Source organism: Lepidochelys olivacea (assembly GCF_965140295.1).
Source record: "Lepidochelys olivacea isolate rLepOli2 genome assembly, chromosome: 8".
NCBI lineage: Eukaryota > Metazoa > Chordata > Testudines > Cheloniidae > Lepidochelys > Lepidochelys olivacea.
The window spans coordinates 78517308-78537093 of NC_140418.1; the positions used below are offsets into that span (position 1 = coordinate 78517308).

At 40.4% G+C, this 19786-nt stretch overlaps 1 protein-coding gene across 2 annotated transcripts in view; it reads left to right on the plus strand.

Annotated features, from left to right (window-relative positions):
• COL24A1 (collagen type XXIV alpha 1 chain) overlaps positions 1-19786 on the plus strand; it is a 242558-nt gene that overhangs the window by 30412 nt on the left and 192360 nt on the right. For both annotated transcript variants that reach the window (XR_014712726.1, XM_084637175.1), the window contains exons 4-5: positions 11061-11114; positions 14468-14521. Coding sequence is in view for 1 of the 2 variants with exons in the window: in XM_084637175.1 (XP_084493301.1) it covers positions 11061-11114; positions 14468-14521 (108 nt within the window). In the remaining variant the exon portion in view is untranslated. The remainder of the gene's footprint in view (positions 1-11060; positions 11115-14467; positions 14522-19786) is intronic.

A 19786-nucleotide genomic window follows, 5' to 3' on the forward strand; every position in this document is an offset into this window, starting at 1 on the left:
TGTCCATAAATTTAGTGTGTATATTCTCTCTCAGCTCAGCAGACATCTTTTCAGAAAACTAGTCATCAGCAACTAAAAATCCTATCTAAGAGCCCAATTTCTATTTTAAACAAGATCCAGATGCTAAGGGCTAGAGAGACAATTGAGAAACGATGTGTTAAAAAACTAATTTAAAGATAATCCATGAGTGATCTTGCTTGCTTGCCCTGCATATGATGCCAGTCCTTCATTTTGTTGTTTTTGCCCTTTGTAACAATATTTCTATAGTTATATCATTAAGTCCTTGGCTGTCATCAAGATGTTGTTAATTGTTGTCTTTAAAGATGAGGATATTTTATAACCACCAATAGATTGTGTTGAATTGGAAAGGATAATGCAAAAATTGCATGACAAGATTTCAGTCAGTCAGAAAAATCAAATCTGTTCTTTCACAAATAGCACTGAAATATTCATGGGGCATATTATTATTTATTCTTGATACTACAATAGCACTGGGGGCCTCAACCAGAATCAGGGCCCCCTTGTGCTTGGTGCTGTTCATACATGTAGTAGGAGACAGTCTGTGATTCAGAGGTCTTGTAATCTAAATAGACAAGACAGACAAAGGAAATGTTAATATCCCCGCTTTATAGACGGTGACCTGGAAAATGCAGAAAAATTAAGGGTCTGATCTAGCAAAACACTTAGGCATGAGCTTAACTTAAGCATGTGAGTACTCCTATTGAAATAAATGAGACCACGTGCATGCTTAAAGTTAAATGTGCTTGGGAATGGATCACTTGATGATTACCTGTTCTGTTCATTCCCTCTGGGGCACCTGGCATTGGCTACTGTCAGAGGATGGGATGCTGGGCTGGATGGACCTTTGGTCTGACCCAGTGTGGCTAGTCTTACATTTTTATGTTCTTTGTTGGGTCATAGATCCTAAGTATCTTACTCAAGGTAACCCAGAGGGAATCTGTGAAAGAGCCAGGAATTTAGCCTAGGTCTCCTGAGTTCCAGTCCAATGCCTTCACCACAAGACCTTCCTCCTGAAGGGATCATAGCCTTCTCTACAATAAGTTTTTGGAGGCATGCAGCCTGTAAATCCAGAAGAACACAGGGACTGCCACTCTGATTGGCCCCTATTCCATGGGGAATGTTCTTTTGCTCCCTCTCTGAGTCTTGTACACCTCTGGAGGAGCCAGTGATAGTCTGGTTCTTATCTATTCAGTCACATCACTCCATTTCCTCACTAAGTCTGCTCCCTTGAACAGTAATTCACCTCCAAACCAACACTTGAATAGATTCATGTAAGCCCCACCCCTAAAATCTCATCACTGGAAAACCGGAGGAAGCAGCAGCAAAGAACTTTCAAAGTTCCCTCACAGTAAGAAAATGCTGACGAGACATGGAAAAAAGATATTTTTTTCATTATGTCATGGCTGGTTTGAACCTTTTTTTGAGGATTCAACACAGAAATAATTTTTAATCTATTAGAGTTGACAAGCAATAACTTGCTTTTGTGGTTTGCAAACTCCTCAACTTTGCTTTAGCTTTATAATCATCCATCCTAACCGACTCTTGCCTCGTATAATTAGGGCCCCTGTATTCCATGATCCCACAGCTATGGAATTCACCCTTTGCTACCGAAATTTAAGCTTTCATTTATGGATAGCGTATGGTTAGGCACCCTTTTCTTTAGTATTTTTTTATAAATCTCAATAAATGCATAAGTGCTAGTGGGTTTTTTTATGTATGATTGAAAAAATCCCCTTCCAAATATGGGTGAGTGCAGATTGGAGCACTGTTGTCTTCCTGACTAAGAACTGTCTCATTCACCTCAGTGGGCTGTTGTATTGCAGTAACCTGTGTGGGCCTCAGTCATGGACCAGGACCCCATTGTGTTAGGCACTGTACAAACATAGAAGAAAAAGATGGTCCCTCCCCCAAAGAGGCTGTTGACTTGAAACATAAATATGACAATATAAGTAAATGTCATCATTTTTAACTGTTCCACTGCTGGTCATTTTAATGGAAACTGAGCTAATGTGCTTATTGCACAATTGTAAGTCACCTACCTTGACTTTCCAAATACTCCATGTCTTCAGTTTCAAAAACCTCCATCCTCATCTCTTCCAGTTTATTGGAAATTTAGGGCCAGAATACTATCAGCAGAATCTAATAGCAAAATCAATAATGGAAGATGTACTGTAATTATGTATTATTTATTTTCATACTTAATTAAACAAAGCTTAAATTTTTGAATTTCCGTGAAGATGTGACAATTTCCAGTTCACTGCACTGGCTTGTGTTAGAAACCAGGGGATTTTGCTGTAAAACTTGGATCTGGTACATGATGCCTTGCATACAGTCCTCTGATGTTAATGGTATCACTGTAGCAATCCTGGAAATTCTAGCCTGCCTAATTCACCATGGAAGAGATTTCCAGAACTGAAGGAGAAGGAGACCAGTCACACAATTGATTGGATACCCTCTCATTGTGGTTCATGATGCACTTCCATGCAATTTGTAGGGAGAAGTGTTTGCCATTATTTTTGGCTGGAAGTTTTGAAAATGAAGTGGCATAATAATAATTCTACATAATGCTGAAAGATTCTTTTATTTCAGGACTATACATTGCTTTATCAGAACTTAGGTGTTTTACAAGATTGGCTAGAAGGCAGAGTTGAAATCAAACATGAATATGAATTCAGGGATTTCGAGCAATCAAATTTTTTAATTGCTCCGCTCCAGCTCCACTCCGGCACCAATAGTGACTGCTCCAGCTCCGCTCCGACTCTGCTCCACGCTCCGATTCAAATTAATTTTTAACTAAATAGAAAAGTGCATACTGTAATTTTGAAAAAAAACATTATTTTTATTCAGACTTTTAAAACAATTTAAATTTCATCAACAATGATACAAACTGGAATCATTCATAATTCATTCTGTAAAAAATTATTGCAGCAATCAAGTTGTCTTTCATAGCCTGCCACAAATCATTTAAAATTAACTTTAAAGCCGAAAACAGTCGTTCTACACTAGCTTGAGTTGTTGGCATGCTCGAAGCAATTCTACAGGCAGCCTGAATGCAGTGTGGGTAGCTGTAAATGGCCTCAAAAACAGACCTAACTTTTAGTCTACCAGTAGACTCCATCATGTCTTCCCCAAACCTTCCCGAAACTTTCTCTCGAATAATGCTTCACTACAATTATGAATCTCAGAAACTCGCCGGCGTCTTTCTTGTTTATCCAATTCCTTTTCAAAGGCATCATCTTCTGAAGAATTGGTGCTTGAATTGTCTCCATTTCCCTGTGATGGTTGAAGACGTCTCAGGGATGGATGCTCGAACAAGTTCAGAGTGGAGACGGAAGTTTGAGAACAGCCTGCTATTTCTGAAGCGTGTGAACTTTCCGAAACCGCAAATTCGATTGTTGATGACTCCTTTTGTTGTGTTTCGTTTTCTTCAACCTCTTTCGCAGAGTTCAAATGTAGCAATAGATTTTGTTTTTCGAGTCGTCGAGCAATATCAAGGAGCCCTTCCTTTGCCTTTGGTATTTCCCTTGAGGTAAGAAGAATCCGATACCATGGGTCAACATAAACTCCAGCAAGGAAATTAATATTGTCAAAAAGCTTCTCTTCACATTTCCACATGGAGGATAGAATTCCTTCGGCTATTTGTCCACCATTTTCTTGCAAGAATTTGACAGTTTTCGCCATTCCTTCATTAAAACTCCCGGGGTTACATCGACAGCTTGAAGATTCACAGTTGTTTGGTTTGGCTTTGCCAAGATGTCTCGCAGGTTCTTTACTTTGTCCCATTCAGCTTTTGTTAACTTGAATTCTCTTGTTCAGCAGCAGCCACTTGTTCACAGTAAGATTGAAAAACGAGAAGCCGATCAATCATCTCAAGTGTTGAACCCCAGCGAGTCACAGTATTCAGTGATTGAGTTATCCCATGTAGATCAAGCAGAACACTTCGAATACTTGGGGTTCGTAGTTTGACAACGACTTGTCAAATTTTTGCCAGAAATTTCTTCGCATGTTCTTTGTTCAGTCCATCCAAGATCGCCAACTGAAGAGTGTGAATACCACACCTCATCAGTTGGACTTTTGAGCCATCCTCATGAAGCCATGTTGGAAGTATGAGGCTAGGGTCATTACCCCATTGCACAGCAGCATCCATGTTGAGTTCGATTTCATCCATTCCTTTAGTTTCTTCATCAGGCAAAATAGCTTCAGTTCTCTCCACCTCTCTGTTCTCAGAGGTAGAAATGGTTTCATTGTCCTCACTGAAATTTTTGATGGCACGCGTCATGTTTGCTGCATTGTCAACGCAGATGCTCAGCACTTGCATTTCACTGATCCCAAATTTTTCTAAAATAGCTTTTACTTGACTTTTCATGTACAACAAATTGTGACGCCCTTCAGTGTCGATTATGTCCAAGGTTTTTACCACAGCTTTATCTTTTCCTTCTTCATAGTACTGAGCATTGATTGCAAGGAAATTTCTGTTTCCACATCTGCATCCATTTTCAGGTAGCACAATTTTTGCTCCAAAGCTTTCTTGAGCTCTTCGCAACCAGACTCAGTTGTGCTGACAACTAAATGATGAACCGCATCATGCCCTGTCGAACGCCAAGCTGCTGACCCATTTCACCTGCAATTTTTTGGAATCCTTTGTTCTTTAGCCTGAAGTTAGTGAGCAGTGTTGAACTCAAGCAAACCATTTCCATCAGCCCTTCACGGAAAGTATTGGCATCCATGGTGACTGTAACCTTTGAGGACTTCAAATATGAGTCAGGTTTTGTTTGCTCAATTTTGGGTTTCTTTTCAGATAAAGCTCCGCAAAAAAATCTTTTCTCCAGGAGTTTTCAAAGAGCCAGATGGACGTCGTTTAGCTGCGTCAGCTTTCTGTTTTGCCTCATCTTCCTGGTCCTTTTTTGTAACCAGAGCCACATAGTTTTCAGGATGGTTATGTTTTACATGCCGCCAAAGGTTGCAACTTTTCACGGCACTTGCTTCACTTTCTTGAAGCTACATGGTTTGAGCTCACCATTCACTTCCTTTTCCACCTTGCACGTTGCTGATTTCTTCTTTGCTTTTCCCAAAAGCTCAAATTTGGGCTTTTCAAATTCAAAAGTAAAGACGTCGTTGAGATCCTTTTCCGTAAATCAGCTATCAACCATGGGGGGCAGATTTGATTTTTTTGTTGAAGCTATGGCCAAATCTTCTTGTGCTGCTACTGCATCCATATGTTTCTTGTTATGATCTTCGAAAAGCAATGAACAAAAGCATTACATTTTTTAATAATGTAGCTGCTTGTGATATCTTAACCACTTAAGGTACTTTGAATTTATTTTGGATTTTCTGGACAAAAATGATCACATTTTCTTTTTACACAAAAATATTACTAAAGTATATTTTAATATTTTAACAGGTTTCTTGCAGTTAATGAAGTAAGAAGCATTTTAATGTACAAAATTAATATAAATTTTTATTTATAAATTGCAAGTTTTTCTTATGAAATTTTGCGGTAAAAATATTCAAAATATTTTCCAAGTTTTTAATTAATATCTCAAAAATGCTTTAATATAGATATATCAGTGAAATTTGGTATGTGCCATAGCATTAATACGTGCTATCGCTGTTCTGCAACATTAATAGTTGGGAAATAACGAGGCTACACGTTACAAAGTTGAAAATAAACTTTAATGGGAAAGCAGATTCAAATTGCAAGCACAGTCCTTTTAGTAAAGAGAGCAGATTTTCAGAAATATGTTTTTGCTTCATCAGCCTGAATAGATTATACAAGATAGAGCAAATAACAGGTTCTATCTTGTATAATGTTTCCAGAAAAAAACAACTGGAGCAGTGGAGCAGTCAAGATTTTCTGTGCAAAATCTCCCAGCTCTGGGCAAAAACCTGCAGCTCCACTGCTCCGCGCTCCAGCTCCAGGCTCCGCTCCAAAGCCCTGTATGAATTCATTCACTTCTTAATTCTTCATTAAAAGGAAATGGTAGTGACTCATTCCAACACCTTATTAAGAGAGAGAATCCTATCATTACTCTGCACATCGAACTTCCATTAAAGTCAGTAGAATTTCTGTGTGCTGAACTGTAACTGGACCAGCATCCAGGATCTGATGTTGCAAATGCCAGCTACTGAGTATAATACTTACTACTGTGGAACTACACCTGATATTAAGCACTATGGGTCTGGTTCTACACTGTAGCACTCAATCACGAAACGTCCCATTGGGACCTATGTATCATAGTAATACCCAGATCTGGCAAATGGCTCTGCAGGTACACCTCTGTGTCCATGAGGAGCTGTATTGAAGTCAGGGGACTCATGAGGGTGCAGGAGTTTGCCCTCATGAAGTCATTGGGGCCCGAGTGCTTGCAGGATTGCCCCCTAATTATTTGTGACTTTTGTAGTATTCCTCAACATCTGAAGGAAGCTTTCACCGCTTTTAGGTGCACAGTAAACTCAAGCATTAATTAGAAACATGCATGAGGAAAATATACAAGAATTACTGTTATTATACCATTCCTATTAAACCAATTTATTATTTTAAATTTGCATCTGTAGTACCATTTAGAAGATAATGTACAATTATTATGTTGTTTGATGTACCAAACAATGATTTGGTTCATCATATAAAATGTAATATGCTATGCAGTTGTTTAATGATTAATTACAGTTTACAATTATTGGATGAAAGACTATTGAAACAAACCTCCAATTTCCCTGGTTTGGGGACATATCAGATTGACTCTGGAATTATTGACTTAGTGACTTCTGTTGGTTGTGTAGAAGCTCTTCGGAGTCTTTGTGTAGTGTGACAAAGTTCCTCCTCTACCTTGGTGGGTCTTGCGCTTATTGGCGGATTTGCTCGCCTTGGAGCTTCACGGCAGCCCTCAGTTTGGCCGTTTTCGTGAACCCACAGTCCAGGTCAACTCCTCCTGTGTCTGACCTGGAGTTGGGAGGTTTGGGGGGAACCCGGACCTGCCCTCTACTCTGGGTTCCAGCCCAGGGCCCTGTGGAATGCAGCTGTCTAGAATGCCTCCTGGAACAGCTGTGTGACAGCTACAACTCCCTGGGCTACTTCCCCATGGCCTCCTCCTAACACCTTCTTTATCCTCACCATTGGACCTTCCTCCTGGTGTCTGATAATGGTTGTACTCCTCAGTCCTCCAACAGTCCACATTCTCACTCTTAGCGCTTCTTGCTCCCAGCTCCTTACACACGCACCACAAACTGAAGTGAGCTCCTTTTTAAAACCCAGGTGCCCTGATTAGCCTGCCTTAATTGATTCTAGCAGCTTCTTGATTGGCTGCAGGTGTTCTAATCAGCCTGTCTGTCTTAATTGTCTCCAGAAGGTTCCTGATTGTTATGGAACCTTCCCTGTTACCTTACCCAGGGAAAAGGGACCTACTTAACCTGGGGCTAATATAGCTGCCTTCTGTTACTCTCCTGTAGCCATCTGGCCTGACCCTGTCACAGTAGGTATCTAGAACTAACTTTCTCTGTCAGTATAAAAACAGAAGAAATCAGTTGGTTTGAAGCTGTAACTATTGTAACTACTTCCACAGGCTGTAGAATTCTGTGCAGTGGTGTAACTTCTTGCGAATAATTGAAAAACAATGATCAGCAATTCTCCAGTGGTCTCCACCAAATATACAATCAGTTAAGTAGTTGCTTTAGCTAAACAGGGGCATCAGTTTCCTAATACTGCTCTGCTGTCAATTTGAAGTAGCAGCAGTTCAATTAATTCAATTAAGGAGTGTTTCTATTAATAACTTAACCAACTGTCTAAACTGTTGGTGTAATATGCTAGCAATGTTTGCCTGAAACACACTACCCTAGTAGCCAGTGATTATGTCGAGAAAGGTTTAAGTGGCATCTGCTGACTCAAGTAGGCAGGTGGCTCATTATCCCACCTGGATGTAAGATAGGCAGTAGTAACTATTTAGAGAGAAGCTGGGTGCGGGGCAGAGGGTGTGTGAGCAGTTCTGAGGTAGGAACATTACGGGGGAGGTTTATATTTACACATCTTTATAAAGATTCTGGCTACTTAGTGCAAGGTTCTAGGGATTGCTGGCAGTTGGTTTTGTCGTAAGGGTGACATCCATAGACCAGATCTTTATGCCCTATGAAGAAAAATTCATTCTTTTTATAGCATTATACCATTCATTGTCCTTAGACCAATAAAAACAATTACTCATTAATTCATAAGTTGCCTAGTGCATAGCACATAGGTGCTATACAAAAGGCAAAATAAAATGAAAAAGAAATCTTAAAAAATTAGAAGCCAAACAGGCCGAAATACACATCCAACTGCACCAAACAAATCTGGAACAAGGCTCACGTAGAGATGTAAATATGCATTAATATTTTCATAAGGGGAAAATAGGGATTCCAGCTATCAAAACACTGTATTTTAAAGCAAATGTAATCAGTATCTGAAATAGGGTGTAGAAAGAGCTTCACATTACAATTAAAAAAGCAATGTACCATAACTTCAAAATATTTTATTTGTCCACCTTTTATGAAGAAATATAGTTGACTCTTTCTTTTGTGTAGCCCCAGGATAACTTTCTGTGCATGGTGCATCTTCTAGCTTCAGTGATTCAAAAAGGAAAGAATAGGAAACAGTTCCTCCAGATGTAACAAGATGCGGAAACTCCAGGCTTTTTTTAGTTATATTTTTGGAACTCTTCCTCAACAAGAATGCCAGGTCAAGCTCTGTGTGTCTGTCTGCTCTTTTTTTATTCTTGGAAGTGAAATGCACTCAAATGCCTTGTCTATGCTAGAGAAATTTGGCATGCTAACCAGTGCTTGTGTGATGGCTGCTATTTTGGCTGACTCATCAGGGTGTGAACTGGGAACTTAAAGAGCTAAAAATATGAGCTGCTACAGCATGAGCTATAGAGCCAAGGGCCTATAGCAGCCACTGTAACAGGCTCACATCCTCCTCAGATCAGGCACAGAGGAGAACCTGTAACATACACTCACCAGTGGGTCATGGCTGGTCCCTGTAGCATGCCTATAATGCACCATTTGTCCACACCTATAAATATTCCTAACAGTCCACAGGCAACCACATTAGCACTAAACTTGCTTTAGGCTAGGTTAAACACCCTGTTGACCTCCACCATGCCAACCTCTACCTGTACAATGCCAGGGTGTATGAAGGTTGCTATAATTGTAGTCCTGACTGCACACAGTTGTCTTTCTACTGTGTCACAGTGCACCAGTCGCTACTTAAATGGCCTTCTTGGTCTACCCTCTTCACTTCGTGGGGGTTACATTTGCTGGAAACCTACTACCTGTACAATTAGCATTGTATATGCCAAAGGGAATTAAGGGGGCTTGACCTCTTGTCCTACTATTCCTCTGTACTCCCAGAAAGCCCTTTGAGGTCTTCCTGAAGCCACTATCTGCATTCAATTGGTCTGTCATTGGCTGATAGTCAGTGTTGGCTTCTGTGCCAGTGAAGTTATCCTTCTATTTCAAAGGGAACTGATATTCATTTTTCCTAAGATTTAACATTTTATTCTGGATTTTAATCATAATAAAATTATGCACCAAGGGCTCATAAAAGCCAGTGGGAAGTTATGTGGATAGTGCTATGCACGTACCATCTTTACATTTCCTGCACAGGTTGTTTATTGCCATCTCAGCCACAGTAGTAATCCTGGTGCTTTCCTTCATCTCTCCCCCCGATTTTAAATAATTTTGAACAGCGTCAAGCAGTACAGTCAGAGCTATTTAATGTATTTTACCCAGTGCACAAGCTGAGTAATTGGGTTGTGTGCAGAAGATCTTTGGGTGAGTTAGAGTCTTGGTGTAGGAGTGGTGATGGAATCCTTCCCTCAGGCCATTCCATGACTGGTAGTGCAGAGCTAGGGCTTGCAGTAGCCTCTGTGGATTCACCCCCGACCCCCAGTTTCACACCCTGCATACTGGGAAGCAGAGGCAGTGAGCCCTACCAGTGAAAAACTGTGTGACACATAGGGGCACTGCCTGCATGAAGTCCTAACATCTTGCCACTCACCTGCCTCAGCTGTGAAAGGGTATTGATTCGGCTACAGCCATGGCTCTCTTCACCTGCATGGGGATGGGAATTTGATTTGCTCTTAAAGGAGGAGGCCTGAATTCCACCCCATTACCATGCAAACTCACTGAAGTAAAAGTGATGGCATGCAGTGCAGCACAAGCCAGTGCAGAATTTGGCCAAGAGTTCTCACCATAATTTGAGCTCAGATGAAACACTGTCTTTGCTCTCAAAAGTTAACAGGTACAATGTAAAAAGAAAGAGATCATTTTTAGGGACAAAGCTGTTACCTAGCTTAAACATGGTACTGTGCCTAATATTGTTACAATTATTTATGATCAAATCTATTTGCAAAGGTTACATCAACTCATAAAACAGAATATGAATGTATTTGATAAAAATAAAAAAGTTTTTTCTTTGAAAGCAGTTATATCAGTTCAAAAATATGAATGTAAAGAAACAAATAATGTGCTACCTATGATTCCTATGAAAATGTCATAATTAGGAAGTCAAACAAGTCTTCAGTCATGTCTGAGGTGTTTCTTTTTCTTCGTCTTTCTTTTCTATGGGTTATTATTATTACTTAGTTTCTTATAGTGATTAACTGTCTGAAATGCCTCAGATGATACATATATTGTTTGCGATGTAAATGGTATGCCATGTTTTTAATTTAGTAAATTAACTGTTTTCTCTTTTTTAAATACATTTTGTTTCCTTGTTTTTATATTTTGAAATGGATTCTTCTTCCTGTAATAAAAATAAATTTATTTAAGTTATGCACTAAACTGGGAGTTACAAGCCTTATGCATAATATAATTTTAACCATAAGTCTCCAGTTGGGAGCCAGATTGGGAAAAAGCACATTGTATTTTTAGTTCTGAGCTTTTCTTTCAAAATGAGAAGGTTTTGTAATCAGAAAATCAGTTGGGGGGCTGTAGGAGGGCTTGTCAGATTATGACCTGCAGCACAAAGACTGGTCTCTCTTACCTTAACTATCTGGTTTTTGTCCCTCCAGGGTCCCCCAGGTCCTCCAGGTTTACCTGGTCTATCAGGGAAGAGAGGTCCAAGGGTGAGTAAAAAGGCTATATTTTTCTATAGCTGTATACTGGACGCTGATAGTAAAACCAAACTTTGTATCATCATTTGATTGTAGAGTGTATTCATATACTAGTCAGCAAGGAAGCTGTTGCTCTTTAATCTCAGCATATAATGGGCTAAAACAAAATAAGACAAGACAGATAAAACAATGTGTATTTTACAATAAATACCTAGAGAAGGTATTCTGAGTGAATGTGTCCACAAACTGCTATTGAGTTTGCAATATAACTGTGATGCTGTTACTTGTAGCATTAATTTTTAGTTTTTCAGTGTAGTCATCTGTAGCTGAGATAGATTCATTTGCTTTTTGGAATGAAGGGGAGTGGGCTTCCCAGAATAGTGCATTCCACAGCTACAGACTGGAAAACAATGAAAGTGGAATTATCCACTGCTGGCTGGAAAGAAAATTGCTCTAAGAATCTGCTTTAGTTTCTTTGTTTACAGCAGCTCAATAAAAGCATGATTTCTGTGTCTGTAGCTTCTTCAAGTAACTTTTACCATAGCTAATGCATCTTGATATATTGTGTGTGTGTGTGTGTGTGTGTAACATGATAACAGTTTTCAAGTACATAAAAGGTTGTTACAATGAGGTGGGAGAAGAATTGTTCTTCTTAACCTCTGAAGACAGGACAAGAAGCAATGGGCTTAAATTGCAGCAAAGGAGGTTTAGGTTGGACATTAGGAAAAAATTCCTAACTATCAAGGTGGTTAAGCACTGGAATAAATTGCCTAGGGAGGTTGTGGAATCTCCATCATTGGAGATTTTTATGAGCAGATTAGACAAACACCTCTCAGTGATGGTCTAGATAATACTTAGTCCTGCAGAGGACTGGACTAGATGACCTCTTGAGGTCCCTTCCAGTCCTATGATTCTATCTGCAGCTTTAGTGGGCGGGGGGTGGGGTGGGGGGAGGGATGTTATATGCTAGGGCAATTCATTGAGGATAACCTCACTCTTGATTCCTTAAAAAGAGAGAGCCCAAATAAACCACATGTTAAAAATGTAAAACTATCCTGTCACATGGCCAGTCAGAAAGTCCACCAGACTTGCTTGATTCCCTCTGATACCATTATAAAGGTGGAGGTGGGAGGTAAGAGTCAGGATCCTTTATATCTCTTGAAGCTGTCTCTTTCAGATGCCTATTTCTTAACCTCTGATGGATGCATTGCATTTTGGGGCGCAAAGCTCCACAGTGTGAAATTTGTGAATTGAATGTGGAGTTGAACATGCAAAAAAGCATAATGGGAAGTGAGGAATCTTAAATTAGAGAGGGGTGGCTAGTGTCTGGAGACAGGCTAGATTGAGAAGGGCCAGTTTGATTTATTAGTAACTGTGATTTAAATAGAATTTTAAAAGCGTACTTAAATGTTGACACAAAGACTAGTCCAGGTGATGAGCTAAGGGCCAGGAAAACTTCATTTTTGAAAAGTCATTGTTGCGCTTTAGCTCTTATAGTGCTCACAAACATCAGAATACCACCAAGTGTTGGTTGTTATTTTTTTACATTGAAAAGTAGGTCCCGGGCCTTACTTTTGTGTGCTAAGCCTGAAGCTGACGTGAGGCTTTTATGGGCAAGATATAACATGAACTTCCCAAAATAGAGGTTTTTATTAGAAAAGTATATGGGTAGTATATACATTATACACAGATGTGGTGTGACAGTCAGGTGGGTTATCTGAGCCTAGACCTACTGAAAACTTTGGCCTCCCAGTCAAAGAAAGCCCTTCATCACCCCTCCTGAACAGCCATGGACCCTGTCATATGACCTTCACCCAGGACTTTCTTCTGTCCTTTGAGTCATCTTTAGTCATACTGAGATGTGCCTTGAGTTGTTGAATAGAAGCACCTGGTATCTAAGGAGCTCTCTTCTTGCAGTGGCTGCACTCAGCCATCAGCAGTCAGCTTTGTGCTGCTCAGTTATTGTTATGTCAGTGACTCCTTCCCACTACTCCCAGCTGCATGAGGATGCTCCTGCCTCAGGCCCTAATCTTCCCCAGGATTCCCATGCTTCGCTCCCTCTGCCCTTAATCGTGCCTTGGTCTGACGATCTCAATAGTGACACCTTAGTTAAGAGTGATACATTTCCCTCAGGAGCAGAGGTGGATTTACAGTAAAATACAAGGTGCCCTGGCATGGGGGCCCCCAATGACAGGAGGCCCCAGGGCCAGGCAACTGTGAGGGCAGAAGCTTGGTCCTGCAAGCTCCTGGGGCTCCTGCTGCAGGCTCTGCACCCACCGGCAGCCAAGCTCCCTCCCCCACACCTCCTCCCCTGAGCCTGCCACGTTTCAGCCCCTCCCTCCCAGTGCTTCCCCCACCACCAGACTGCTGTTTGCCAGTGCTCAGGTTGCTCCGGGAGGGAGGGGGCGGAGCAGGGCCACAGCGCACTCGAGGGAGGAGGCAGAGAAGAGGAAGGGGCGGGCCTTGGGGAAGGGGATGGAATCAGGGCAGGGTAGAGCAAAGGCAGGGCCCCGCACTCCCCCTACACATCGCCCCCTCCCAGCTCCCTGCTGTGAGCCACTCAGGGCAGGGGGCTGGGGTAGGGCAGGGGGCTGGGAGCACCCCTACGAGATAAGAGAGAATGTTCTTTTTCTTGGCTGCGTCCCAAGGAGTGGCCCCAAAAATGAACCTGAGCACAGGGCCCCACTAACTTTAAATCCACCACTGCTCAGGAGCTTGATTTTAACCCCTTTTAACTTTATTAGAAAAGTTCCTTTTTGTGTAAAATTTCTCATGTGGGACCTCTGCACAGAGGAGACTTAAAAAATGAATTTTGGAGTGTATCAGCCAAGCTGAGTCTGAGCTAGGGCACGTCAAGAAAAAAAAAGTGAGTTTTCAGGATTTGAAACAAATTGTTTTTGTTGTTCACCCATATCTCCAGAATGTCTTGTTTGATACTGTTTTATCTAAGAGGTATGTTAATCCTCAGTGAGGTGGAATTCCTAGGCCAACTTTTATTGAGCAGAAATATAGGGATACCTCAGTAATGTGATGCTTAGGATTTCCATTTATCCCAAACATTCTATGGCTGAAAAGTCATCGTCACAATGAGCTTGCTCTCATATACGTGTCCTGAATTACCTGGGAGCCCAGTGAAAAGTTAATGAATGAGACTGTCAAAGGAGTCTATGGGAGTTAGATGCTCAACTCCCATTTAATTTTAGAGAGAAATGGACACTGATTCCCTTAGGCTCCTTTGAAGATCCTAGCCAATGATTTTAGATGGAACAGTGATCCTTGAGGATGATTCTCTGCAATATTTCCACAAAGTAATGAACATCGTTTGGTGTACTTTTGAATAATCCTGCTCTTTCTCATTTTTATAGGGTGTTCCAGGGCCACATGGGAATCCAGGTTTGCCAGGGGTGCCTGGTCAAAAGGTGAGCGAACTTAATCACACTACCATTAGCATTATTTGAACTTCCGGATGTGTAACTTTTTGGAGCAAAGTCCTAGAGTTTGCTTCCAGTAATAGTAGTGATTAATTTTATTTGGTTGACAAATGGAGAGCACAGCTATAAACAGTTTTTAAGGAAATGTAACCAATAAAACTTAGACCAAGATCAAAAGGAAAATAGCCAGTTTCACAGGAGAAAATGATGCATGTGGAATGGTGACCTGGAAGCCTTTACTCATGTGAGTATTCCTTGCTTTCCAAAGGATTTTGATTGAAGTCAATCCAACTACTTGGATGAGTCAGAATTATTCAAGTGAGCCATTTGCAGGATTGGACATTTAATCCCTGCGGTAACCTTTTGCTTTGGTCAAAAAAAAAAAAAATAGGCCAAGTCCCTCTCCATAAATACTTCTATTTGCTGTCAAGATTTCACCTGTTTGATGGCATTTAATTACTCCAACTTTCAGAGTGTGTTGATTAAATGATAGACTAAGAACTATGGAACCTAGATTTGATATTGCAAATTTAAGAAAAAATATTCTGCTATAAGCTCAGTTAAAAACTTTCAAACCTGGGTTACAAAGGCCACTTAAATACCGCCGGGCAGATTTGTGCAGTTGCAAAATGCCTTCAACTCATATTTAGTTATAACGGTTTGATAGATATGTTAGGAAAAAACAACATGATGATTTGTTTTAGTGTGATTCCTTATGGCAGGAATCTGACCTGTAGTGACAGGTGTTAAAAACTGCTCTAGGCCATGAAAATATATCAAATAAAGCTTGTGATGTTTGACATTGTAAAACAAAGTGGCTTTGTGTTTGCTATGTGCCCTTCTGTTAGTATCTAATTTTATTACAACAATTAAACAGTGAATTCTGTAATTTGCTTTTACAATAATTATGCAAACTGTGGAATAGAGAAGTGTAGACCACTATTACTTGAAATAACGGTAGCGAGCTACTCATAGGATTTATTTCATAATATATATTTCCTTTCATTGGGTCATACCAAGATTCTGAGAGTTTATCTACACTGTAGTTGAGTTCATGATTTTAAAAAATGAAGTAATTCATAAAAATTAATGTATTTTCTAGGCTTAGCTATGAACACTACATTTTCTTGTTGGGCACAATTTATTATTGTTAATACTGTATCATTATTTTATGCAGAGGGAGCTAGAGCTCCACACAGCTTCTGTTTTCCTGTAAAATTCCTGTCTCAATGCAAATTTCTATTACAATATTTTAATTAAATAGAAGTAAGCCAGATCCTCACCAAGTGTAAACTGGAGAAGCTCCACTGAGGTCAATTGACCAATGCTGATTTACACTAGCTGAGATTGAAGACGCTTGGGTTTAATCTTGAACACACAAGATCAAATGTAATAATTTTCTGGCAGTAACATCACAATGGGTTTTATTCTCCCCTCAAGGTACGTGTGTATTTCCTATCTACGTTGAAGAGTTACACATGTGCTTCAAGAGTGGAATTTAATACATTTACAGCTTCCTAGATTCTCACTGATGACTTTAAACTGAAGGTCAGGTTCTGTCCCTGTGTGTGTGCCAGCAGTTTCCATTGACATGTATATAGTTTAGGGTTCTTAGCATGTAACCTTAGATACTTGACCTAGAGGTATAGGGTTGGCATGTGGTCTAAAATCACCAAAGCATGCATAAGTTTTTAGCAATTTTCCTAGCTATCATAAAAAAGAACTATTTCAAGAAAACTGAGTGTGTGGATTTTGGCATTGGTAAAGCTGCATTGTAATGCTAAATAGATTAAATACTTATATGTTTTATTTTACCTTCACAAGATGGTTTATAGTTCCTTGCTCCTGCTTCACAATTGAAAACCATGTATAAAGATGACTGCTTGTTTCTAAGTTAAAATGACAAAGAATTGCATATGTTTTATTGGGGAAATGGCATTGGGCAAGGTATCAAAGGGAACATATTTTAACTAGCTAAGAACCAGCTGCAGCTTTATTACAAATAACTTTTTTAGTTCAGTCTGTTTGAATTGTAAAAGGGAAGCAGGACACTGCTCTTTTGGCAATGGGGTAAGCAAGAGGAGGATCAGGCCCAACATGTATCATTTCAAATAATAGTTATCAACTTAACACTTGTTCCTGTTCACTCCATCACCCAAACTTATCACCTGATTAGTACCCACTGAAGTCAAGGGGAGTCTTTCCACTGACTTGAAAAGGCAGAGAGTGAACACGACTTGCACTTGGGTCTCCATGCCAAAAGAAGCAAATATGGGGCTAGAAAAGGAGGGTGGAAAGATAATGGTGTGAAGAGATTTGATGGAAAGAGAAATCAATGATGGTAAACATAAGTAAAGGGAGAAAGGCTGGTCCCCCAGTCCTGCAATTCATTGTGCACTGTCAGGCTGCTGCACCTGTGCACAGCCATGCTGAGGGAATGGATCTCTGCAGGGAGGCGAGCAGTTTGCCCACATGCAACAAAGTGCAGAACTGGGGCCAAAATCAGAAAGTTTAATGTATTGAAAAGAGAAGGGGAAAAACCCTGAAAGTTCTTAAAGGAATGAAAATATTTATTATAAAAAAGGCATGGATAATTTAATGGTAGTTTTTAGAAAAATCAAATGTCCGCAGTTCTGGCTGGGGAGGAATTAGTAGCGCCCAGCTCCTTTTGAATGCCCTGAATCCTTTTCATTTTGGTTTTGAAAAGTTGGCAGGTATGTCAAACAGTGGGTTTTTTAGAAATAGTTGTCTCATTGCATATAAACTGGCTATATGACAGAAAAACTATAGCCATCCTTCACCCTAAGTAAAGAGCTTTGTCTGAGACTACAGTTTAATGTCAAGATCCAGTCTGTGACTGCATTTGACAAGAACTTAAACATGCTGCTGGTATCTGTCATGTCATTTCTATCTTTGGGCCAGACTCTTGTGTTTAGAGAATTGACATTGTTCATCCACATGCCACTCCATATACCACTGTTTATTGACATAACACACCAATCCTTTCTATACTTTAATGGCTACAGTGAAGTAGGGAATTAAATGAATAGGAGAAGTTGAGCCAGTTTACTGAGGAAGAAAATAGAAATATGTATACAAGCGATGATTGTACAAAGGCGTAGCTATCACACAAGGCAGTAATTATATGTGGTTCTTTTTGTTTTCATAAAGTTTGTTGCATGGACAATGAATTCATTTAGCTGTAATAGATTCTGTGGTGATGATGTAAAGGTAAAATGCAGTGAATCACTGGATTCACCACTGCACTGCACCTTGTGTAGTCAGTTAAACCTGTGCAAAATGGGCATAAAGTGAGTGGAGGAATCTGATTTGAAGCATTTTATTCCCACTTTCCATGAGAGTAAATAATTACACAAAGTGCAGGGCAGTACAGGCTCAGGACTATGATTTCTAATGTCCAGATCACCCTGTCCTGTGAAGAAACCTGACCAGATGGGTTTAAGGGAGGGTTTGGACTCTGTGAGGTTTATGTGGTGGGAAGGGTTAGGAGGCTGCAGATCTTAGAGGCTGCAGTCCCTCTGAACCCTATACATTTGTGCGATATATTGTGGAATGGTCTCCCCCTCCCACACAGAGGCAGGAAACATCTTGGATGGATCTCCCTTCCCACCAGGCATCATGGCTCCTCAGAGCCTACCTTTATTTATATGTTAACTAAATGTATTGATTTCTTCTGTCTTAAAGCTGTTAAAAATTAGAAGAGCAAAGTTCTATTTGATAATTTTCTGGGCTTCACAACTTTGTTTTTTATGGGTTTGTAGTAAGAAAATAATGAAATAGAAAGGGTATGTGATTTGTCTGACAAGAGGAATTCCTGAGAGCTACCAACACAAGACTAATTGCAAAATAATTGTCATGAATTATTTTTAGAAGAACTAAATTGTTTACTGCAGGAATATCTATCTTCTGTTTGACACTGGCAAGTTTCCATCTCTGCTTGCAATATGGCCTTTCTGTTGTGCCACGCAAGCTTTGCTGTCATTAGAGAGATGCTAATCTTTATCACAGTTAAAGCTCTATTCTGCAATAACCCTTGGAAGGTAAGTACTGTGTATAGAGTCTGTCTCATCTTCAGTTTGGAAGACCTGACATGCTTATCAACACAACTCAAGCATTCTCTGAGCAGTCATAACAAAGCAATACTTGGAAAAGATTTTAAAGAGAAAATAGGCCAGATCCTCAGGTGCAGTGCAGTGCAGCTGGTTTCTGTCTCATCATGGGTGGACTTTGGCTGTAAGCCCAGTCTAAACAATTGAGGGAGGAGTGCCACACAGCAAGGGGGAGTCTTCACTGCTATGTGGGACTTTTATGCCATACTCCCTCCTTCCTGCTAACATAGCAGGGGAGAGTGGGCATGGGCAGGATATCCCTGTGCCACAACAGTTACAGGCTGTGTTTTCTGCTTTTTGTGGCTGTTAGTCACAACCTACCCTGAGGCTTAAATCCTGTTCTCTTGAAGCTCTAAGTGCTTGGCTAGCCAGGAGATCTGCTGGGTCAGTACTTCTCCCAGGGACCGCTGTTACTGAGGCTTCTATGAAATTCACAACTCCAGGAGAAGTCAATCAGAGTTTCTGGTCATTTAGGACCTCTGGAAAATTGGGTCTTAAGTGTGTCAGAGACATTGCTCTTTGTCCAATTGATAATATATGACACTTGCCAGCAATGCTGATGTGTTTCACAAAATGTTTTGGGGACATCAAAAACATTCATATAAAGAGAGTTTTCAAATGATTAGGGGAGTTGATGGGAAAGTGACTCACATTATAGGACATAACTGGGATTTTCATAAGATATGAGTGTTAGATAAAAGGAAGCTCAGATACATAGGGGCCCAACTCTTTCAGCCCAGGGGATGTCTCTGTGATTCAGCTGAAGAGTTTCAGTTAAACATCTGACTAAATCAGGTTGAGTTGAGAAGATTTGAACGTTAAGTGAGGCCACATTCAAGGTTAAGTGGCCAAAGAGTAAATGTACATAAGTTGTTGTCTTGGTGATGGAGGTGAGGAAGGCTGTGGACAAGGAGAGATCAGCCTGGAAGAACTCCCTTCCCCTTGTGAAAACCACTTCTGCATGTAGAGGGCATGACTTGGTTATGTCATTCAAGTTAGCAGGGTCTGATACTATTTACCTCAGAGTACTGAAGGAGTTAGCTGAAGACATCTCGGAGCCACTGGCAATAATATGTGCAAACTCCTGAATGACAGGACAGGTCCTGGAAGTCTGCAGAAGGGC